This window comes from Alexandromys fortis, unplaced genomic scaffold (assembly GCF_014885135.2).
Source record: "Alexandromys fortis isolate MF-2015 unplaced genomic scaffold, M_Fortis_MF-2015_v1.1 scaffold_4, whole genome shotgun sequence".
Classification (NCBI taxonomy): Eukaryota; Metazoa; Chordata; class Mammalia; order Rodentia; family Cricetidae; genus Alexandromys; species Alexandromys fortis.
Genome location: NW_026067944.1, coordinates 23,905,335 through 23,930,688, shown reverse-complemented (window position 1 = coordinate 23,930,688; position 25,354 = coordinate 23,905,335). Strand labels below are relative to the sequence as shown.

The 25,354-nt window shown below is 45.9% G+C and overlaps 1 protein-coding gene across 1 annotated transcript in view; it reads right to left on the bottom strand.

The window, feature by feature from the left end:
• Fstl1 (follistatin like 1) overlaps positions 1 to 16,617 on the bottom strand; it is a 56,190-nt gene extending 39,573 nt beyond the window's left edge. The window contains exons 1-2 of the mRNA XM_050148942.1: positions 16,486 to 16,617; positions 16,288 to 16,344 (exon numbers count right to left, since the gene is read on the bottom strand). Coding sequence (XP_050004899.1) covers positions 16,288 to 16,344 — 57 coding nt within the window. The 5' untranslated portion in view covers positions 16,486 to 16,617. The remainder of the gene's footprint in view (positions 1 to 16,287; positions 16,345 to 16,485) is intronic.
• Positions 16,618 to 25,354: the final 8,737 nt, after the last annotated feature.

The window sequence follows — 25,354 nt, the reverse complement described above, 5'->3', positions numbered from 1 at the left end:
CTTTCACTACGACAACTTCATACAGACTTTGTTCAACATTTCTGTTGCTCCTCGTTCCCCCCCCCCCCCCGTCCCATCCTCCTCCTGTCTTTCCCCTTCTTCCCCACAGTGGTGCCCATTCTGCTTCATGCTTCCTATCTGAGCTTCCCAGCCCCCGTTTCTAGGACACGATCACCATGGAACAGTTGGTGCTTTGAATACCCCAGCCATAGAAGCTCTTAACCTTCCTTTCTCCCATAAAGGGAACTTTATGGCTTTCTGAATATGGCTCCTGTCACATCTGAGGTCACAGGTTGGCAGTCTAGGGCTTATGACAGTATCCAGGTACCCAGGAGCCAAACACATTCTCACTCCACACGAATGAACACGCACTTGTGCATGCATCACACACACACACACACACACACACACACACACACACACACCACACACAAAGAGCCAGCCAGCCCTGCGGAAAGCCAACCCTGCCCCACTCCCAGCACAAGCAAGAAGACATTTCCTGTAATTAGAACCAGCCACCTGAGAATGAGGAGGTCTCTACATCTTAGGTCCCTGGGACAATGCCATTTACACTGAGCACAGTGACAACAGCACCTGTAAACATAATCCAGCCAACCAAGGGAACAGCCTGTGTGGACAGCAGGCCCCTAATATAACCACCGTTCAGGGGAACAACTTAAGACACAAGGAGCCTTCTGTTTGATTAAACGTGTAAGAGGATTTCGAGGGGAAGTACAATTTCCTAAGCGGTAAAGTGATGGAACCAGTTCAAAATCCTTGAAAGTTAGTTATTCTAATGGGACTTTATACCACCACTATGGCTTTCGGGGGGGGGGTTAAAAATGCCTAAAAGATGATTTTGAATGCATAACAGTCAGAGCCACATCTCATCCAGATCAAACTATACAGGTCCTTTTGTAGAAAATAAACAGACTTTTTCCCAGTTATATTTCTAGGAGAAAGCTGTTAACTTTGTAACTGCCCTGAAAGTAATTGGTCCCTTTAAAAAATTAGGAAATTTTATCAAAAAATAAGTAGCTGGCTGGGCAGTGGTGGCACATGCCCTTAATCTCAGCACTCGGGAGGCAGAGGCTGGTGTATCTCTGTGAGTTTGAGGCCAGCCTAGTCTACAGAGTGAGTTCCAGGACAGCCAGAGCTGTTACACAAAGAAAACTTGTCGAAAGAAAGGAAGAAAGAAAGGAAGAAAAGAAGCAAACAAGCTGGAGAGAAGACTCAGTTAACACTTAAGAGTGCATGCAGGTTTTTCAGTTCAAATCCTGGTACCCACATCAGGTAGCTCGCCTGTAACTACAGCTCAGGGTACCAATGCCTCTGACCTCCATGGGCCCTTAACCACACAGACACAGACAAACACACACACACACACACACACAACTAAATAAATAAATAAAATTAGAAAAGGAATAGACTGAAGTTATTAACTGGAGTTATTAGGGACATAACCTCAGCCCCGGCAACCCCTAAGATAAGCCAGGCTGGGCCTCCCATCCTCAATAAGCCAATCAACAAACAAGCAATAGTGGAAAGTAGAAAAAGGAGATTTCTTCAACGAGGCCACATTAGAAAGAGTATCACCCCCCCCCCCACACACACACGCAAGTACATTGTTAAGGTCCTAGTGATATTAAGGTTTAAACAGATAATATAAGGTGTGGAGTCCAGATGAAGGTAGGGTCCTTCCCCTCCCCCCCATCATTGGCTCCGGACACTACCGCCAAGTGGTCTGACAAGTTGTAAGAACTGTGTGACATCTTCTAGGAGACAAGGTCCCCTCCCCTCTGGCTACCACCAGGCTTCAGCTTTTCCCACCATGAGCTTCCTGGAGCAAGTCCACTCTCTCGTGGCCAGTTGTTTCAGCATTCTGATAGCCAAAGGGTAGGGCACAAGTGTGGGATACCGTCATTCCTGCCACGACGGTTACATAGGGAAGGCTGCACGTGACACATCCAACTTTAGCAAGCACCTGGACTCGAGCCTCCCTCTCCTTCTTTTGCCATCTTCCGGAAGGGAACTGAGGAAGCCAACACCAGCGGGTCTTCCTTGGCTGGGGTCCTCCTGGTCCTCAGCCAGCCTGTGCTGCATTGCAGAAATCTTGCTGAGCAAGATGCAGACACATGCCTTTAAAATAAATGCCTACCCAGGAATTCTGATTCCCTGCATGCCTGTCAGCAAAGTCAAGGCAACACGGGCTAAGACAGGAAAGTAAAGGAGAGGAGGGGGGGGGGGGACAGAGCACTGGGGCATATTCACATTCCTGAGATTCTCAGGACCAGAGGAGCCTGGAGTTTCTGGGTAGCCTGGCCCCGCCCTAGTTGACTGCAGCATTCTGAGAAGCCTGTTCCCACCAGGAACTGGTGCATACATATTCTCTCTCCGACAGAAGCTTTTGGGAACTAAGATAGGCCAGCAGAAGCTATGAAGCTTCCCTGGGCCCTCACGACCGAGGTTGCATCAGTAAAGGGGACCTGGGTGTGCGAGCGTCTGTGACGGTCGCCATGAACAGCTGCACATCTGTTTTACTGTTTGGTAGCTGGTCCAGCAGAAATTCCTCCTCTCTCAGTACCACTCCAAGTTTTAAATGATCCAAACATCCCTGTGACAGTGACCAGGAATTCCTCTAGGCTATCTTTGAGTCCCTTATCCATTTTCATGTCGTCTTATAAATGTTATGCCCCAAACACGGATCTCTCTCCGAACTTAGTTGGCTTAACTAATAGCAGGCATTAGTTTGGCCATTTTTGCTTGAAGTGGAATGATTGACTGACTGAACGAATGACACATGGGTTCACTAGTAGTCACAAAAGTAAGCACTGTACCTAGGCTTAGAGCGACGACATGGCGGTATAACCAGAAGTCACGCGGTGAAACGGGGGAGCTAAGCAGAGGGACTTCCAGTACACACTTGCCCCTCTCCATTAGTTCCCACAGGGATTTGTTGTTGAGGCTAAGTCTTACTATGGGATACTGGCAGATGCCTGTGCTCCCCCAGGAGTGAAATTCAAGTCAGTATGCATGGGTGTGCATGTGCAAATGTGTGTCCATACATGTTCTAACCTGCACAAGAACCCCTATCAGGGAGGACACATACAGTGCATGAGTAGCCCCTATTCAGAGCCAGACTTCGGGGTACTTGAGCACCTGACCATCTACTAAAGCGTAGAAACAGGAGCCAGGACAGGGCACCAACATCAGTGGGACTGAAGCATCCATGTTGACCTTGGCTTCCTCACTAAGGCCATTCCAACAAGTCACTTGATTTGAGTGCGTATCTCAGAGACAAAAAGACCAGTGCCTGAGACAGCCACAAACACTCAACACTGACTCATAGATCAAGGCCAGGGGATCAAGGCAGGACATTCAGCACCTGTCCAGAAACTCCTGTGTCTTGGTCATGGGCCAGGCAACATGGTGGGAGACAAGAAGAATTCCAATCAACTTTTCTTTTTTCTTTTTTTTTAATATTTATTTATTTATCTATTAGATATACAATATTCTGTCTGTGTGTATGTCTGCAGGCCAGAAGAGGGTACCAGACCTCATTACAGATGGTTGTAAGCCACCATGTGGTTGCCGGGAATTGAACTCAGGACCTTAGGAAGAGCAGGCAATGCTCTTAACCACTGAGCCATCTCTCCAGCCCCCCAAGCAACTTTTCTACACAGCTATGTTGTAAGCCATTTGCAACACTGCACCACTTTTTGAAAGAAAATGTGAAGGTTTGAAAAAAATCAGAAGAAAGTTGTTTGTGTCAAGAAATCTCACGCTGAGCAGTGATGGTGCACACCTTTAATCCCAGCACTCGGGAGGAAGAGGAGGCAGATCTCTGTGAGTTTGAGGCCAGCCTGGTCTACAAGGCTACACAGAGAAACCCTGTCTCAAAAAACCAGCCAAACCAAACCAAAATCTCAAGTTGCACTCTTCGGATTTTGGATTGTTCTGTACTTTTTTTTTTTCTAAAGATCTTTCTCTCGACCCCAAGGGGATTTGGCATCTCTCGTCTCTTTCTTGGTGTTCATACGCAGTTGGCACTTGAAGTAGAAACCAAATGACTTTTATCTGTGGAGAACCAGGATTCGGGGCTCTGGGGCACAAAGACTCTTCAGACACCACAACCTGGACCTCTACGCTGCACTCAGTACGTAAGAGCAGGATCCAGGGGCATCCTGCTTCCCTTTATTCTGTGTTCTTTCTCCTTAGCCAACCTCTTTCAATGGTCCCCAAGATGGAAAATGAAGGTAAGAACTAATCAAACACCCTACTTCCTCTAACTAGAGTATTTTGACAACCCAAAGTGGGTGAACTGTAAACTGCAGTTCTCTCTCACTCCTTTTGGGGGATGGGGGTAAACGTTTGTCTCGGTTCCTCCTTGGGGTGCCATTGAGTTATTTCACTCCAGCCTCCTCTGGGCAAAGACGGAGGCTTCCTCGAGCTAGCTTCCACCAAGGGCACTTCTCGGCCACATCGTCAGCCAGTACTTCTCACTTCAGAACCTCACAAGGCAGCTGAATCCTGGGCAGGCTCATCATCCACTCACTGGCTTCCTACATGTGTGGGTACATGCCAGTCCCCCAGGACAACTCAGGGCTGACTTTGAGAAAGGCAGGAAATGAGCAAGAAGAACCAGTACGAGCACCGCTGAGGCAGTCAGGGCTGCTGGGAAGGCTCAGTGCCAAGCAGACGCTGTCTAGACTTTAGCTGGCCTCTCCCAGTGGAGGGGCGAATGAGGGGTGGGGGGAGGGAGCCAGGCCAGAAAGCCTGTAGCTCTTTGTTCAGCTAACGCAAACATATGACACAACCTCATGGGCTCCAGGCTGGGGGCTCACTCTATCTTGAGACATTTCCTTCAGGGGCTGGAATCCAGCTATAGGCTGAGGGCGGTTCTGGCAATCCATCCATCAGAGGGGAGCTGGGGATGCTTCTCTTCATTCCCGAGAACTCCTAGTTCCCCCACGGAAACTGAAGTGAGCAACAGCCAAAAGAGGCACACTGTAGGGGCGAAGGGCCGTAGTTTAAAGTTCTTTCCACTGTGCGGTTTTAGCTTGTCCTTATGAAGAACGAGCTTTTGATGGGGGCCTCAAGCCTCTGATGAAAACAGTTGATTAAAACTGGTACAGATGTAGAAATGGCCACCGCCGCCCAATAAGATCCTGACTCTGAGGTAATGCTGGCTTCCGGAGGCTTTATGAACCAGTCGGTGGGCAAAGGGGCCTTTTCTGCTGGGTGGCAGAGGGGGCCCGTGCCAGGAGACATGGCTCGGTAAGTACAGTGCAGGATCGAACTGGCCCCATTGGCCCCTCACCCAGGTGTGACAATCACACTTAGCAACTAGATTGGAGGTCAGGGCTGTTTCAGTTGTCCTCGCGTGGTATGGAAGTTATGAATGCATCTCAAGGACATCTTGAGTCACTGGCCACTAGCTGCCAATGTTCCCAAACAGTAATGCAGTCCAGCATGCGTCCGAGAAGCTGCTGGGGCTGGACCCAAGCGCAGCTCATGACCGCATTCACGGGGCTGCAGCGGGTGAGGCAGCAGCATCAAGGCAGGTACCAAAGCCATCCAGCCACTGGCGTACCCGGAAGAGGGGGGATAACTGCGTTTGTACAGAGTCCACGCTACCAGCAAAATCCTGGAGTTTCAGATTATGACTTCTAGAAACAATACACCATCGCAGGGGCTTCAAGCCCTGGGTTTACATCCTGCCCCTAGATGTTGTGGGGTAACTGAGTAGTTTCTTCACGGGTAAAATGAGGATTAGAGTAGCTACTTATCAGTGTGTAAGAATTCACTTTCTGCCCCTTTTTCAAGCTCAGTGCAGGGAGGTTCTTCTCAGCCCTGTCTTCCTGTTTCTCACACCGGACCATTCTGAGGCTGTGTGTGACAGTCCCTGCTACTTCTCCCACTAGACCGAAGGCTCCTGTGACCAGGGCCTGCTTCACCAGCACTAGCTTAGTACCCCACAGGGGCACAGGTGTGAAACCTTTGACTCCCCTCTTCCCTGTAGACCTTGAGGAAACAAGTGTATCGGACGAGTGATAAAAGCAGTGTGTATGGGTTTGCCGGTTTAAACTGTGTGAAGGCAAGAAGGAGGTCTGTAGGGATTTTGTCAGCTCCTAACACAGACCAGGCCTTTTGGGATGAAGGGAAGCAGGAGGAACATGAGAAGGAAAAGGCTAGACAGAAAGGACGAGAGAGCATGAGAAGATGGCGGCGAGGAGCCCTGGCCTGGGATTGGGTAGCTGTGAGGGCATGAATTCCGGGTTCCCTCAGAGAACCAGTGCTGTGTTCCTCACTGTCACGGAACACTTCCCATGCCATGAGCTATTTTATACTCTACAAAAGCGCTCTGCAATAGAGTCTGTTTAAAGAACAGGCTTGAAGGCCAGACATGGTGGCACGGTTGTCATCTCAGCATCTGGGAGGCAGAGGCAGGAGCATTACAAAGGCAAGGCCAGTCTGGGGTGCACAGCAAGATTCTGCCACATGGGCTTAGGGACAAACTCAGTGGCAGAGCTTTGGGCTAGGTTGGGCTAGGCCCAGGGGTCAATGCTTTAGCATAACTAAAGACAGGTAAAGAAAACAGGCAAAACAGACTTGGAGATATCTAGTTTGAGAACAAGAGACAATGAAGGAGGGAACTTGAGGATCCTCTGAATGACGAGAAAATGGGAAAACACCAGGCAAGAAGCGACAGCATTTCAGATAAAGCTCTCTACAAAATGCAGCCTCAGCTGACATGCTGATACAGAAAACAAGCTTGGGAGGCAGAAACGATGCCGACTGCCTGGGGCAGCCTCTGGAATTATGGACAGGAAGGGGCTGCACATCTCACTGCATTTCAGGACTGTCTAAAGCAGAGGCAAGAGGTCAGGAAGGGCTGGCTACTCATTCCAGGGATCCCTGACGGCCGGACCCATTCGGGCTGCACACCGTTTGCGGTGGAGACAGTGCCTCCAGGAAAAGACCTGTGTAGCCCTGTGAGTCTCACACTGCTGCTAATGGAAAGACATGTGTGAAGTGACTGGTATCACACCCAGCAAGGGCCCGAGGCTTCTGCAGATTAATCAGTCATATTTATTAAGTATCACTGAAGGATACAGGAAAGACTGGGGAAAGGCAATTTTTTTCCTTAGCCAGAAGATTTTAATTTCAAAAATAACAAAGGAGAAAAGAGTCACTTTCCCTAACATGGATTCAAATGTCCCACTATACACAGACAGACAGACAGACAGACATACACACACACACTATGCACACACGCATGTGCCTGCGACACAACATAGCTTTTGCCATATGTTACGTGATTCACTCGGCAATGGCCCGAGTGCTCACAAATAGTGCCTTGATCATCCAGGACACAGGAAGTATCAGGCAGCATAAATTCCTGCTTATTCCTGAAAATAGCGAAATAGTGATTACTTCCAAATGAGGACATAAAAAGTCCGTGAAGAGATTACACGGAAACCTTTCAACCACAGCAGAAAATGCAAATTTATAGGCTGTATTTTTTGCATTATAACCACCCAGAGAACATTCTATTAGCAAGTTATTGCCAGACTCTGCTCATGCGGAAGCCGCTATCCGTGACAGTGGCCTCTCTTCCAGTCTGAAGCGGAGCAAGCGTGGATTTCACCAGGACAGCCAAGAAAACTCTCATTGCCAATCTTCGCCGATGGCCAATACGATGGGCTTGGCTTACTTTAAGGTGTTTACAGTAACTCAAACGACGTAGATGCTTGGGCCAGAAACCGGTAAGCGGCTTCTCTTGACATTTCCCACCTCGGGTCCACCACCTCTTGTTCTCTCCGTCAGCCACACCGGTCTGAACTCACCCTTCCTATTATCCTAGCTTCGGTTCAAATCTGTCAGGGCTTGCTAGACTGGACCGAGTATTCTAGCAGGAATGACAAACAGCCCTCACCTCACACAGAGACTCTTGACTGATTGCTAGTGGCTATATGGAATACTGTTGAATGAGATTTTCAAACCTCCTCTGAATTCAGCAGGAAAGGATTCTATGATTGATTAGTAATGCCTGTCATGGGCAGGGGCAAGTAAGGACTGCAGGAAGCCTTTGTCCATGCCATCTGGGCAAGCCATTTATTCCAGTGTTGGGGGTACTTAGTTTCACTGCCTATTGTGTTCAATCAAATCACCATGTATTACTGAATTGATCAATTCCCTTGATGTCATGAGGATTCCTGTGACCATTTCCTTTCCCAAGAAGAATTTATCCTCCTACAGCTGTGCTGGGGAGATGGCTCAGCAGAAAAGCACTGGCCATGCAAAAGTGATAAAAGGAATTCAGATGCCCAGAACCCACACAAATGCTGGATAGACATGGTGGTCCGCCTACAAGCCCGGCACTTTGAAGGCAGATACAGAATCCCCGGAGCAAGTCCTATCTTGTCCTAGCTCTAGGCTCTGGGTTTAACTGAAAGACCCTGGCTCAGTTCATAAGGTAGAGCGCAATGGAGGAAGATATCTGGCATCGACCTTGGGTCTCCACACACACATACATATGCATGACACCCCATTAAGTGTCCACACACATGTCCATACCTACCCGTGCACACAGATGGCATGCACATAACATAAAATTGCCTTCAACCCCACCACTTACAGGTAAGGTTCTGAGCACAGCTCAGAGGGGCACCTATGTCTGTGCCTTCCCTTCTCCTTCCAGTTGTCATGGCAGTTCTAAGTTTACAGCTGTTCTAAATAACACGACTGGCATCTTGTGAAGACTCGCCTTGAATAGAATAATCAATTACACATTCATGCAAATAGTTATATAACATCTGAGTTGCAAGACTCCTGAGCGAATTAATTAACCTTTGCACTGATTCGTAAAAACTCATTATTGCCAAAACGTGGACGAAAAATTTGCCAAACGTTGCTAGATACCAAGAGACTGATTAAAAGGAAACCACTGATGGACAAGGAACGATGAAGTGTGCGCTAGGCCAAAGCCTTGCACACAGTTTCTACTGCGTGGCTTTTCTACCCTGAGCTGACAGCCTTTCTTCACCAATGCCCTCTGTCTTCATGGGGGAGTGGCCCGGGAAGGTCGGGGATAGAAGTGTATCAAGTTACACATCAACAATGTAGAGGAATTTTCAGGGGCAGGGGAGATGGCTCCAAAGGTTAAGAGCACTTGTTCTTGAAGAGGACCCAGGTTTGACCTATGTGGTGGATCACAACCATATTTAACTCCAGAACCAGGGGATCTTAGGACCTTTTCTGATCTCCAAGGGCACCAGGTACATGGGGGGTGCACAGACATACAGGCAGGCAGACTTTTTGTGCATTATGCACTCATACACATAAAATAAATATATCGTTTTTAAAATGGGAATTTACAAAAAATTATGGAAGGACCTCTCAGATCTCTCCCCCTCCCCCTCAGATCCTCTTTCTCTCTTTTTGATGCAGGTTCTTAGCATGCAGGTCTGGCTGGCCTAGGACTCTCTATGTTGGCCAGGCTGTCCTCAAATTCACTTGCTCCTTATGTTATTCTAATCTCCTGGATACCCGTGGATCTTAAGGGATCAGAGGGCAGAGACCAAGCCTTGTACATCATCCTGGATTCTGCTCTGTGCACGGGTGCAGGGCAGCTTGTCCTGAACCAGACAGTGCAGGGAAGCCCGGTGCCACTCATGGCTCACTCAGGGAGAAACTACCTTTGCCAGAGCCATGGGGGTTGGAAGTGGGCGATCTGGGAAGATGTCAGCATTTATCTTCCAAGGTCGCTCACCACCTCACTTACAAAATGAACACATATTTTTTCTTAGAGCATGATATCTGGTCTTATGGAGCCAATAAAATAAGTGTCTGTTCAAAACAGTCCCCTGGAAGTCCAGCTGCTTGGAGAGGGGGGAAAAAAAAAGAAAGAAAGAAGCCATCACGTTTCCAATCCCCCAGTGTGGCCCTGGGTATTTATAGCTCATCTTTTGCTTCTTCTTCTTGCCAGGTCCTGTGCTGCTGTCTAGCTGACCACTTCTTTGGGATATACCTCTGGGATCCTTATAGCCAGCTGAACCACAGTCCCAAGGCTCTTCCTAGGACAGCTCTTTCAGCTTGTTCACATGAGATTCCTGCCACCCTACTCTCTTTGACAGGAACTGTAACGGGTCCACCTTCTAGAGACACTGGCAGCAGCGACGCCTCCATCTGCCAGGTGCTTGCCCATCTGCTTTGGCTATTCAGCAGTGCCCCGGCTCTTTTTTAACCGCTCAGTTCCCAACAGTGCCTTCAGAATTACAGCAAGGAGTTTATTTGCAACAGGATAAACAGGAGACGGTTTTGGTGCTCGGGATCTGCAGCTGGAGGGTGTGGGTTACACTGAAGGCTCAAGGACGTTCTACAGAAGGCAGAGGTGTTCCCAGCCCTTCCCATCCTGGCAGAGACAGCCCTAGGGGTTAACTAAATGCAGGTGGGGAGGTGTAAATGACATTAGGCAGTGTGGCTTCCAAGGGACAAAGCCCTGACAGTCCGCTAGTGAGGCACATCTACAGCTAAGCAGAGTTCATCTGTCTGTAGAGCTGTTACTGTTTCTCCTCACCACTGTCTCAAGAGACACATTCCCAGCTCACAGCTCAAGTATGGATCCCCTACTGGAATGAGTGATCTCCTCTGTAAACCTGTCTTTTGTGTATGTATGTATGTATGTATGTATGTATGTATGTATATATGTATATATATATATATACACATAATTTACAATAATGAGTTTTTAGACCTTGAATGCTGGGAAACACAGCAAAAAAATATGTCAGAGCATACATAGAGGGGAACACATGAAGGAGCATGCAGAGAGGGGAACACATTAAGTTGCATTTGGACACTTATTAAGACTGTCCTCCTGGATCAAGGAGATACAAAATCAGAAAAGAAGTCAAACTCTCACTATTTGCTGATGATGTGATAGTTTACATAAGTGACCCCCAAAATTCTACCAAGGAACTTCTACAACTCATAAACCTTTCAGTAATGTAGCAGGATACAAGATTAACTAAAAAAAAAAAATCAGTAGCCCTCCTTTATACAGATGATAAATGGACTGAGAAAGAAATCAGAGAAACATCACCCTTCACAAAAGCCACAAATAACAAAAAAATCTCAGAGTAACTCTAACCAAAGAAGTGGAAGACTTGTATGACAAGAGCTTTAAATCTTTGAAGAAAGAAATTGAAGAAGACACCAGAAAGTGGAAAGATCTCCCATGCTCTTGGGTAGGTAGAATTAACATAGTAAAAATGACAATCTTACCAAAAGCAATCTACAGATTCAACGCAATGCTCATCAAAATCCCAGCAAAATTCTTCACAAACCTCAAAAAACAATATTCAACTTCATATGTAAAAGCAAAAATCCCAGGATAGCCAAAATAATCCTGTACAATAAAAGAACTTCTGTAGGAATCACAATCCCTGACTTCAAACTCTACTACAGAACTACAGTACTGAAAACACCCTGGTATTGGCATAAAAACAGGCAGGAGGACCAATGGAACTGAATTGAAGACCCGGATATTAATTGACACACAAACACCTAATCTTTAACAAAGAAGCAAAAAAAAAAAAAAAAATGGAAAAAAGAAGGCATATTTAACAAATGGTGTTGGCATAAGTGGATATCAACATGTAAAAGAATGAAAATAGACACATATCTATCACCATGAATAAAACTCAAGTCCAAATAGATCAAAGACCTCAACATAAAGCCAGCCACACTCAACCTCATAGAAGAGAATGTGGGACGTATACTTGAACACATTGGCACACGAGACCACTTCCTAAATATAACCCCAGTAGCACAGACACTGAGAGAAACAATTAATAAATGGGACCTCCTGAAACTGAAAAGCTTCTGTAAAGCAAAGGACAAGGATAACAAGACAAAACGGCAGCCTACAGAATGGGAAAAGATCTTCACCAACCCCCCCATCGGACAGAGGACTGATCTCCAAAATATACAGGAACTCAATAAACTGGTCATCAAAAGAACACATAATACAATAAAAAAAATGCAGTAAAGACCTAAATAGAGAACTCTCAACAGAGGAATCTAAAATGGCTGAAAGACACTTAAGGAAATGCTCAACTTCCTTAGCTATCAGAGAAATGCAAATCAAAACAACTCTGAGATTCCATCTTACTCCTATAAGAATGGCCAAGATCAAAAACTCTTATGACAACTTATGTTGGAGAGGTTGTGGGGTAAAGGGAACACTCCTACATTGCTGGTGGGAGTGCAAACTGATACAGCCCCTTTGGATGTCAGTGTGGCAATTTCTCAGAAAATTAGGAAACAACCTTCCTTAAGATCCAGCAATACCACTTTGGGGTATATACCCAAAGGTGTTCAATTGTACCACAAAGCCATGTGCTCAACTATGTTCATAGAAGCATTGTTTGTTATAGCCAGAACCTAGAAACAACCTAAATGCTCCTTGACCAAAGAATGGATAGGAAAATGTGGCACATTTACACAATGGAGTACTACACAGCAGAAAAAAAATAATGACATCTTGAAATGTGCAGGAAAATGGATGGAGCAAGAAAACATCATATTGAGAGAGGTAAAAGCAGACCCAGAAAGGAATTATCACATGTACTCACTCATAAGTGGTTTTTAAACATAAAGCAAAGAAAACCAACCTACAAACCACAATCCCAGAGAACCTAGACAACAACGAGGACCCTAAGAGAGTCATACATGGATCTAATCTACAAGGGGAAGTATAAAAAGATAAGATCTCTGCAGTAAATTGGGAACATGGGGACCATGGGAGAGGGCTGAAGGGAAGGGGAGAGGAAGGGAGGAGAGCAGAGAAAAATGTAGAGCTCAATAAAATCAATTAAAAAAAAAACCTGTCCTCCCAAAGCAGGCCATTGGGCTATGTGTTCCCTCTAGCCTGTCATATCAAAGGAACTAAATTACACTCCTCAAGACTCCATGGGCACACAAACTAATGCCTGGAATTTTCTAAATCACCCTTATATTGCATTACCAAAGCTTCCAAAAGAGTTGTGGTCATTCCCAGTGGGAGGAGCCTTGAAAGAAAAAGCAGGCAGGTTGATGGTTAGTGCAAACCCCCTCTCTGATGCTGCCTTCCCCCTCCCCCCGGCCTAGTCCTGTCCAATATGTGTAGATCTAGAGACATGCAGAGCTCTGAAGAACACTTGCGTGTGCTCACATGGATGGGACAGAATTCTGGTGGAGGCTGGTTGCAAAAAAAAAACACCCTGATGGTAAAGTAGAGACAAGGTGATGGGAGGAGGGAGCAAACGGTCCCAACATTGTTACTCTGAGGTCCCAGGTATGATACCACTGGAAAACATTGGAAACAACGTAATACTTCTCCTTAGTGAGATTTGGTAATAGTTTCTCAACTGTAACAAAGTAGAATTTACACACTAGTATTAAGAACTTACTGGCCACCCTTCCCTGAGAAGGAACAGCTCTGCTTCTGAAAGTTGACTCCAAAGGCTTTGGGTTTTCAAAAGCCAACAGAAGTTAAAGGAACCACCAGAGTTTTTAAGAAGCAAATTAAATCCTTGGGTTTGTTTATGACCGCGAATAGCACCAAGAAAGTTCACTTTATTTTCTATGTTTCAATTTTTGGGAGTCCAACAGTATTTGCACAATGGCCGCAGACCTAAATTTTACTAAAATGGACTCATGCCAAAAGACTATAAATACCATATTTGAGTGTTTGCTGAATGTTCTTATGGTTAACAAGGAAAAAAAATTGTACTGCAAGCATCATTAACTGCAAATACAGTGTTTAAAATGTATGCCAAGTCACGTCTCCCACAGAGGGTTAATTTACTTTTTTGCCATGATTAGAGATGCCGTACTTAACACGTGCATTAAAACTTGCCAAGTGTTACCTGAAAAGTCAGGCAATAGAGGCTGGGTTGATTGAAAGATAATAATCCCTAATAAAGTGAAGTCATGAAATATAGCATGGCTGTGGCTCACGTCCACAATCCCTCTTCATTGTGCCTGTGTTCCCACTTCACTGCCTCTTTTCTGCATCAGCTCCTCGGTTTTCATGCCTCAGCACCCCAACTCCCCCACCCTGCAGCGCCAAGGTTTTGACTGGGAACTGAATACTGGCTGTTCTTCCGTAGAGCTCCAGCAGGAAATTGCAGCTGAGGGCCTAGCTACCTTGGGTGAGTGGTTCCCTGCAGTGCAGTGGGTTGAGGAGGCCAGAGTGCAGGGCAGGTTACCTAGGACAGACCCAGACCTTGAGGCACACAGCCTTGTGTGGAAGAGTCCCAGTGCCCACAGTCCTTACCTCTGCAAAGAGTTCTTGTGGGTTCACAAAGGGGTTGGCAATTCGTAAGCTGGCTGTAAAACTACCCAGGGGTTCACTTCATCTACCACAGAGCAGCAGCTGCCTTTTCTATATCATCATCATCATCATCATCATCATCAGAAACAAGGTCTCACTACATAGCTCTGGCTGTACTGGAATTTACTATGTAGACCAGGCTGGCCTCACAGATATCAGCCTGCCTCAGTCTCTCAAGTGCTAGGATTAGAGGCAAACAACCCACGGGCCATAGCAGGGATGGAGGAGTATACTTTAACCAGGATTAAAAAAGTCAGGGCTATTTCCTCCACTCAGACTCTGAAGAAAAATGAATGAGGAGCAGGCTGGGGCTGAAGGAGGGTTTGTGGGGTAGTATGCGCTCATACTGATCCCCTTTCAGAGCTAATCGGTTATATGAACATGGACGGTTTAACTAGTTTCCTTAACTTTGTCCCTGTTCTGCCAGATTAGCAAAGTCCACCTTGCAGGGTTTGAAAGGCTTTAAAAGAAATGATACAAGTGATACAAGCACCCAATGTCTGATGTCACAATACCTGGTGGAATTCTAAGCCTTCATGTTTACAAGTCGGGTTAGGCAGTGATTAGGAGTCTGGGGTCTGGAGTTAGAAGGCTTTGGTTCCCATCTTGCCCCCACTATTGTAACTGAAGGCATTTGATAAGTTACACAAACTTCTCTGACTCGGTTTCTTTATGACTGAAGAAGAATTTTCTTACAAGTAGTAGCTACCCAATAAATACTTGCTGCTTTTATTTCAATGGAAGTAAAAATAGCTTGTTTCCACCTCAATCCATAATGCAGTGAAGTAGAGAAAACATCAGTACAGAATGTGTCTTTTTTTGAAGAAGAAGAAGAAGACTGCATGCATTTATGAATTCTGGGACAGAATCAAGCTGTGATGTAAAGGGCGGGGCTAAACTGTAATATGAAAGAAACACTCAAAGAGGGGCCATAAACCACCCACCAGGGAGCTATTTCTTTTGTAAGGCACATTCCACTTCTTTCTCATGCTTTTTAATTCCTTCCACATTTCCTGCCATAATTATCAAATGTTTAGTTTCTGACCTCACTCTTCTGGAGACTGGAGCCCAGGGAATTTAGAATTGTTTATTTTCTGCCCATAAACCTTTGAGTTAATGGAGGGGCTTGTGAGTGTAGGGTTTGTTTGTAGTGTCTCAGGAAGGTCACTGGAGTTGAAAAGAAAACATTACAAGAAAGAGAGAAAGAAAGAAAGAAAGAAAGAAAGAAAGAGGAGAAAGAGACGAAAGGAAGGAGAGAAGGAGAGAGAGAGAGAGAGAGAGAGAGAGAGAGAGAGAGAGAATGCTGCATGTTTTAACTAGGAACCAGAGGCCCCGCAAAGGGCAGAACCCAGATTCTCACACTTGCTCAACAGAGTTTGAGGGAAAATTTGGACTGTGAAGGGCTCTTATGGAGCCCAGATAACAAAAAATCCAGGACATTTCACAAAGAGAAGACATTTTGGGGGATCACAATTCACTCCATAAAAGAAAAAGGAAATTTCATTCTGCTATTTTAAAAATCTTTTAAATCCTCCCCCACCAGGAAAAACTTGGAAAGGAAAAGTGCGTAACTATCCGCAGTTTCCTCTGAAGTGAACAGAACTCACGGCGCCTTTTTGAACTCTGCTGCTGCTCTGGCCGCCGCCTCTGCTTCTATCCGCCCAGTCTGTCCCCTCTTTCCACTACCCAGCCTCCCTCCATATTAGGCGTGGTGGGGCTCCAGCTTAATGGCCCAAACTACTTCAGAATTGAGATTTAAGTTTGTTACGTAGAATTTCTGCTGGGAGCACTCCAGAGTCCCGCTCCATCGAAAGGGTGGGGACCCCCAGTCCCACCCCCAGAGAGCATCCCTGGGGCGCACGTCCGACCGCCAGGCGCGCAAACCCCAGAGACCGGTCACCTACCTCTCCGTGGACCAGGGCGACGGCCACCAGTGCTAGCGCCAGCCAGCGTTTCCACATCTGCGGAAGAGAGAATAGGATGAGACTGTAGGTTCTGGGCCCCGCGCGGACCCTGGAAACTTCCTTGGGTCCCGCAGACTCGTCCCCTCCTCCCCAGCACCCCAGCCGCCCGCAGCCACCCAACCTCCTCTCCGCACTCACGGTGCTCGGGTCCGGGGCTCCGGAAGGCGCGGAGCAGGGCAGAGAGCTGGAGTCGAAGGTGGGTTCGTCGCTGATCGCCAGGCTCCAAGGAAGTCCGACCTGGGCTCGCCGCCCCTTAAGACCCCTCCTTCCCTGCCCGCCGGCCCCCCAGCTCCTCCCCATTCTCCTCCCCTTCTGCAGCGCAACCCCCGCGGCTCCCGCTGCGCTCCCTCCTCCCGGCTCCCGCCCGGAGCCCAGGAGCTTCCAAGCACCGCTGCCATCCCCGTCCTCTCCCGGACCCTCACCAAGAATCCTCAGGCACCTCAAGACACGGGGTATCTGTGTCTTGGGGGACCCTGCAACAAAGGCGGGGGGGGCGCGGAAACCCCACCCCCGAGAGGGGCGCTGGCCTGCGGCAGTCCGGGTAATAGCAGGAACTAGTTGGGGGCTGCAGAACCGACCAGGTGGGCAGCACAGTGGGCGCCCATTCTCGGCCTGGGACTCGAACCTGAGCATCCCAGAGCCACTCCTCATCTCAGAAAGAGATAGAGAGAGCAGTGGATGCAGGGTGCAAGTAGAAGAAATGGGCCCCGGAGCCCAAGAAGGGCTGCTGAGCAGAAGGCTACTTTGCATTCAGCTGTGAGTGTACTGGAGCGAGGGCATAACTACCCCGCTCTGCTAAGAGCCTGAGTGCAACGTTTTTCTATTATCCCCTCTAGGCCAGGAACGTGGTCCCCTCTCCCCCATCCACTCCTCACCAATGTCCCTGTTGTAAGGCATCCTTGCCATTTCTGGTCATTTTCATATTTATGCATCCCGTGGCTATCTTCAAAGGTGTGCCACCTCTTTAAGGGTGCTGACACCCCTGTCTTTGGGGACCAGGAATATATCTATGTCAACACTTCAGACCCAACGTCCGGATGCTGTGCCCCACTCTCCACCAGCTCAGGGGTTCCACTCATTACTCCTTTCAGAGATTGCCTCCCAACCCCTTGTGCCTTTCCGGTAGCAGGGCTGTCACCATAACCCAATCGTTTTCCCCGCAGAGCTTTCTTCCTATGCAGCCCTCGGTCCTGTGCACACGACTACTTCCCTAGTGCAGCCTATCCTTCCTCGCTTAGAAATTCAAGAAGCCGCCTCCAGCAGTGGATTGACTCCTGGCGTACTCATTCTTGTCTGCACTGGAAAAACAAAATCGCTATTTTCTTTCACTCTGGGGTTCAGACACTAAGGTTTCACGTCTTCGTTCACATTCTTCTCCCACATCAAACCCAGACTCTCTGCCTTCCATTACTCCGTGTCCCCCTACCTTATCTGGCTTGCCTTCACCTTCTTCAGCAGACACCCTCTGCTCACACTACACCGGGTGTCATGGTGCCTCTGACCATATCAGAATGTGACTTCTACCAAGGCCTGCTGAATGCTGAAGGGGTAGAGGGTTTCAAAATTATTCCTTAATTCCACACGGATATAGCTGCAAGTGGATGGATCCTTACATAGATGGAAAGCAAAATGTAACCACCATTACTGGTCAAACTGGAATGTCGGCCGTGGTTGGAGAACAGACGGGGCTAGTGCAGAACCCCAGAACTGAATAAACTTTATAGGTACAGGTAGAGTTGGGAAACCTCCCTGTGTAAAATCAACTACATGGGAAAGCAAACAACAACAACAACCAAAAACCCAACAAAAAAAAAACCACTTGCTATTCTCTATCCCTAAGATGGATGACCTAGTTCACCTTCACTGTTGACTTGACACAGCCTGAAGTTATCTAGGAGAGAACTGCCTGCATTAGATGGGCTTGTGTCTGTGGGGGCGCTGTCTTGATTCGTAATTGATGCTGGAGGACTTAGCTCACCTGGGCAGCACCATTCTTTGGGCATGTTGCCCCGAGCTGCAGCATTCCTCCAGGGTTTCTGCTTCAGGTTCCTGTTTGGGGTTCCTTCTGCCATGAATTTCCTGCAGTGATGGAGTGTGACCTCTATGGTGAAATAATTTTTTCTCTAAGTTGCCTTTGGTCCGGGAGTTGTATCCCAGCAACAGAAAGGGAAATAGAAGAAGGGGAGCGTGACACATTCTTTGAAGCGTACTGGTCAGATAGTGCATGCCTCCCAGCTTGCGGGAACAAGATGAGCAGGAAGTAGACGGCTCCATCATCTACCCTGCCTGCCGTTGTGCTAGGGTTGGAGAAGAGGGCTCTGCTGAGTCAATCTTGCTTCTGTCCTCTAATAGTTAGCAATGTCCTGTGCCCTTCAAAGCTGCCTAAGCCCTTCCTCTACTGAAATCTGCTTTCTTGTTTTCAGAACCCAAAGTGAGTTTCACCGCATCAGCCGCAGCTTTCTCAACAACAGCTTGGGGTAGTGGAAAATATTGAAGCTTGAAGTCAAGCCAACCTGGCTATCTATCCAGTCGCTAACCTTTGCTCTCTCCCAACCTAGATTCCGGCATCAGATGACTGACAGTGATAATGCCCTTCAGGGGTTTGTGAAATTTAAAGCGGTCAGCTATAAGAAGTGCCCGGCAGATAGAGAGTAGGCTTCTATAAATGGTGGCCATTATTGCTTCATCGATCTGCCTTGCATCTAAACTGTACCCGGGACTACGTGCCAGGTACACGATAACATCCCACATGCCGTGTTTTTAGTTAACTGTTATAATAAACTTGCAGTCTTTTTAAAAGTGGCTTTTACCTTCCAATAAGAAAACTGAAGATTAGAAAAATTCAGATATTTCCTCAAGGTTAGATAGTTTTGCAATTTGACGTTTTATTATACACTATTACTCTCTGTTTAATACTTAGGCCATAAGCGTTCTTGATTTAGAGTATAAATAAATCAATAGACTGAGTCAAAAAAAATAACAGCAAAACAAACTATAAGAGGGAGTTAACAGTCATGTTGGTACGGGATGTGCTTCATTGTCAGTGATATTTAAGTGGTGTCTCTGTCAAAGCCAATTTAAACAAATAGCTGCTCAGTTAACTGGAGCATAGTGATCTGTGTACCTGAGAAGTCCCAGGATAAATCTTCACAAGGACCAATGTCTTACATCCTTTGTTTCTTCCTTCAACAGCCATCTCTTTCCCGGGTTTTACAGGGTGGCTCCTGAGAGCTGCCGTCTGCAGGGTGATAAACTGACTTACAGTGGTCTCATGGAGGGAACAGAGTTGGCCTTTTTCTGGAGATGTCACAGAAGTCTCACTTCAACAGTTCAGGAAGAGTTTGGTTTTTTTTTCCCTCTTTTTTTCTCCCTTCTTCCCTCCCTCTCTCCCACTCTTTCTCTCTTTCAGGACAGAGTCTCACTTGCAGAATATTAGTTGTATATGTGTTGTTACATTTGTTTATGCTGTAGAACATTTGTTTAATGATGCAAAGATGTGTTGCATTCTTTTATGTTACACTTGTTTAACTTTGTGAAGCAGTGTTACTTTGCCTGCCCTAAAACACCGGATTGGTGTTTTAAAAAGGTGGACAGTAAATAGCGAGGCAGGAGAAAAGGCTGGGTGGGGCTGGCAGGCAGAGAGAATAAATAGGAGAAATTTGGGAATGAAGATCAGGGAGCAGGAGAAGGAGAGAAAGAGGAGGCCAGCCACACAGCTACACAGCAATCTAGGGAAGTAAGACGTAAAGAAAGGTGTACAGAAATAGAGAAAGATAAAACTCAGGGGCAAAAAGATAGAGAGGATAGTTAAAGAAAAGCTGGTCAAGAAACAAGCCAAGCTAAGGCTGGGCGTTCATAAGTTCATAAGAGGCTGGCCTCTGTGTGATTTATTTGGGAGCTGAGTACCAGGCCCCTCAAAGAGAGAAAAAACAGACACACAAAACAAAACAACAACAACAAAAACTGGAACAAAGAAAAACCCTACACAGCTACACTTGCTCTTTGGCCTTAAACTAGCAATCCTCCTGCTTCACCCTCCCAGTGCTGGGATTGCACTTGTGAACCACAGAGCTCCAAACTGGCTTTCTCGGTGTCCCTTTCACTGGCCACTGGGACTGGGGGAATTGGCTGACTCAGACAGGTGAGGACCCACCCTCAGATTCATCTATAGGCCAAGGCTGGTGTCGGTTAGAGATGCAGGGATGGATGCTCAGGTTGAGTCTACAGGTCACACTGTGAATTCTGCTCTTCGGAGTGGGTCGTGGAGTCTCCAGAAAACATGGGAAATAAAATTCTAACTTCTCATTTTACTTTTACCCGTATAAAAACAGAACATGGCTTTGGAAATACATAGATTAAATCTGGCCCCATATCCAGTCAGTGTGTCCAGCAGTCAATTAAATCCTATTTACCAAATTCCACGAGGAGAGTCAGTGGGTCTAATAAGAGCTAGTTGTCTGTAATAGACTGTGATGTCCTGAGTTACAAGGGGTGTTGTTTGGTTTAAATTATATTAAACACCATTTCAGCTAAAAACAACAACAACAAAAACCAAAAGACAACCAACCAAACAACCAACAACAACAGCAAAAACCAGGACCTCTAAGCTGAAGGTAAAGCTTTTCCTAGAAGGCTTAGGAAAGAGTAGAGTTGACACAATTCCTGCTTTTGAAAGTGCTCAGTTCTACCCTACTAACCTGGTGAAAATAACAGCAGTTAGATCTATTAGGTCAACTGAAACTTCAAAAGTAAATGATAAATCTCTTTAAAATGCAGAGGTTAGAGTTTAGTTAACTCAGTGGCAATGCACATTCATTGTTATTAGTGAAGCCCTGACTTTAAGTGTCTTGGGGTACCAGCTAAATATTGAGAAACCTCGGGGGCTCATAGAACCTGGGTATCTGGACCAAAGACCACCTACTTTCTCTGTAATGATATTTATAGGCATGTGATAGTCAAAAGGATACTTCAGAAAATTCCCCTCCATTAAGTGTCTTACAAAATACATACCTTTGGGGGAAGGTATCTTCCTGTTTTACTAAACAATAGTAGAGGTAAGGGCTCAGAAGACAACTCAGTCTGCTAGCTTGCTACACAAATTAGTGGGCCTGAGTTTGAACCCCAGAGCCCACGTGAAAATAGCTGGGCACGGTGGCACAAGCCTGTAATCCCTGAGCAGATGAGGCAGACACCGGTGCTCTCTGGGGCTCACCAGCAGCCTAGCTTACTTGATGAATTTGAGGCCAATGAGAGTTCCTGTTTCCAAAAGCAAAGTGGACAGTGTCTCAAGAATGTCATCTAAGGTGGTTCTCTGGTTTTCACATGCATTCACACACACATGCACACACACGCTCACACTCATGTACACCTGCACAGTGCACATAGGCACAGAAGTATAGTAGAAATAATTAAACGAAGAACAATATGAAGAGAAAATAAAATGCATGTCTTTGGTCCTTATTCATGTCTGAAATAATCCCATGTCTTTGAGTTTTACACAAACAGATTCAACTAACCACCAAAAGAAATATTCAGGAAAATGTTTGTATTGGTATTGAACTTGTCACAACTTCTCAGCCTTGTCATTGTTCCTTAAACAATGCTACCTAGTGGCTATTGCAGTGTTTATATTTTACTGGGTACTCTAAGCAATATACATAGGATTTAAAGTATACAGGAAAATATAAAATGGGATATATGTAAACGCTGCACCATTTTACGTAACAGATGATCCAGGGATTCTGGACACTTCTGAGGTACCCTGGAAACACCTTTCCAGGTTAACAAGGGATGACTGTATTTAAATTGCTGTAGAAAGGCCAAAATAAAGGAAAACAATGACAACAAATATTACAGCAAATTATGCCTTGTGGGAGACTCAATGTAAAGTGAATGAAAACGCAATTGTCTCAAAACCCTCCTGAGATTATTGCACTGGTTACATCTAGGTTTAGTGTGAAATCTGCAAAGAATTGCTGTTTGAGGAGCAGCTCAGGAAAGCAATAGCAGGGTAGATGTAGTCTTAATAATACATTGCATCTTTAATGGAAACAGTGTTTCCTACAGGAGCTGTGGGAATATAGCCGCACAGGGGAGATGGCTTCCCAGGAAGGGCGGTAGCAGGGCTCAACCATGAAACCGTCACTGCCCTGTCCATAGAGAAGGGACTGCACCCAGGACCCTGAGGCCGGAGCTGCACAGCGCGTGACAGAAATCACGATACAGTTAACTGACAGATTTTATGCATCCCCACACAGCTAGGTGTTTGTCACACTTCGTCATGACGAGAAGTGGCCAGAAACATTTTATCTGTATCGATGCTCTCAGATGATCTCGGGACAGAGGTTCTAGATGTTGTTAAACTTGAAAATCTGCATCTTTATTTGACAAAAAGGTAGCTGTCCTCAATTTGTTATTGTCTGTTTATTGACCGCACGGCACTCCCTACCAGACTGAAGCCAATCCACACACAATCCATCCCCTCAGGAGCGAGGACAACGCTAATGAGGACTGCTAAGGAGCAGTCACTTTCAAAGAAATATATTATGGAGAAATATTTTGGAATTGGATTCTTGGATTATTTTATAATTAAGTGATTTTTGTCCAAATTAAGACTTTCACAGATGTGTATTTAAAAAAAAAAAACCTCTCAAAAAAAAAACTTTTGAGAGTCCCAGTGGCCTGTTTATTCTTTTAGTATAAATATAAAAATGCAGCAACTTTTTTTTACATTGAAATGTGAATGCTTTATAGGGAAATTTACTCATCGAATTTCCACACAAACCTTTGCAAGACTGATTACCAGGGCTGAGAACTGAATATCTGAGTCTGGGGCATGAATGGAGAGGATCCATCTTCATCATCTTCATTTAGATCTGTGAGTCTGAGAGTGGATTCATCCTGGAGGGTGAGTGACCATAACAGAAACTGCAGAAGGAGGTGGCTCCTATCACCCAAACTTATTTCTCACCATTCTGAAAGCTAGAAATCCAGATGAACCGGTTGCTCTGAGGTCCCAGTCCCAGGCTTGCCCGTCATCCCTCTCCTCAGTGGGCCTCATGTGGCCTTTTGTCTGCTGTCTGTCCCTCTTCTAATCGGTGGTACCAGATTATAATCTTTCTACGATCTTACTCTATCTTAATTCCCTAACCAAATATAATAAAACTTGCATATAGGTTTGGGGCAGATGCACTTCCGGCAATGGCAATGAATTCACTTCTCCACCTTTGACAGTCATAGAAGCCAAAGGAGTAATAAAACTGGCCTTAGCCTTGTAACACTGCTACGAACGTTCAGCAAATATTTCTAAATGGGATGATGACATCACTTAAATTTTTTTATTATTATTGTTGTTCCAATGAACTAAAATAATGTTTTGACTGTTGAAAAGGAAAGGGAGAAAGGCCTCAATAGTACAATGTGTATGTAGCTGTATGAGACACTAGGTTTGGTCCCTGGTACCACATATGCGCACATACACACTGTGGTGGTTTGAATGAAAATGGCCCCCATGGGCCCAGAGGGAGTGGCACTATTAGGAGGTGTGTCCTTGTTGGAGTAGGTGTGGCTTTGTTGGAGGAAGTGCGTCACTGGGGCTGGGATTTGAGGTCTCAGATGCTTAGGTCATGCCCAGTGTGTCTCACTCTTTTCCTGATGTCTCCAGATCCAGATGTAGAACTATCAGCTACCTCTCCAGCACCTATGTGCCTCCAACAATGGACTAGACCTCTGAACTGTAAGCCAGCCCCAATTCAATGTTTTCCTTTCTAAGAGTTTCCACGGTCTGTTGTCTCTTCACAGCAATAGAAACCCTAACTAAGACATACACAAAAGTTAAAAAGTGCTTTTTAAAGTGTGCATTGATTTATCTTTAATTCCTTGTGTCTTTTCTTGCTGAGATATGCTGTGATGTATAATTATCTCACAGTTACTGGTGGTGGTATATAACTAGAACTCCGAAGATCACAGGCTATAGAAAAAAAAATCTCACAAGTAGGCCAAAAGGACTCCTTAAATACAATATTTTCATGGTTAGTTAATCAAACTCATGGTGACATTTGACTAATCATTGAGAAGACCCATCACAAGGAAGGTCAGCATCTTGGGGAAAATAAAGTATTTATTCAACATTTATACATTTATTGATGTTTCTAGTGCAGTATCCCATTCTAAAGGTCAAGGGTATCTCAAGTCACATACAATGACTTCTAAGTTATTTTTGGAAAGTTTCATATGTTAGGTGTATAATTTTTCATATTGTACTCATAGAACTACGATAGCCACATGTTCAAGAGGAGCTTGACAGGCAGATGCAGTTGGATAGAGAGCAGGACCTGGCAGGATTTTTAAAAGTCATGACATGCAGGACGTGTCCATTCCTTTTACTGCTGTGTGCTATCACTGCACTTCCAGTAACAGCATTCCACTTCACTCCTGCGCCACTCGTGCCTGCACATTCCCCCTCCCCCAGAGCAGCGGTTCTCAACCTGTGGGTCATGATGCCTGTGGCAAACCTCCATCTCCAAAAATATTTACGTCATTGATGTGGGATTTCCCTCCGGATGCTGTAAATACCATTGGTTAATAAAGAAACTGGCTTGGTCTGATAGGGCAGAACAGAACTAGGTGGGGAAAACTAAACTGAATGCTGGGAGAAGGAAGGTGGAGTCAGGGGAGAAGTCGTGGAGTCACCTCCAGAGACAGACATGCTAAAACCTTGCCTGTAGGCCGCGAACTTCGTGGTAAAATATAAAATAATGGAGATGGGTTAATTCTAGATGTAAGAGCTAGCTAGCAATATGCTTAAGTAATTGGCCAATAAGATACTATCAACGCCTTTACTAGTCCTTCAAGTGGGACAGTTGTCAGGGTTCTGAACTAACACTTCCGGAAAAGGGAAGTAAGTTTTTTTCGCAGCTTAGCGGAAGAGCCAAGGTTCCATCCACAGCCCTTTGCACCTCCTCCACTGCCTGGCCTGCTGCGGACACAGACCTGTGTGATTTGAGAC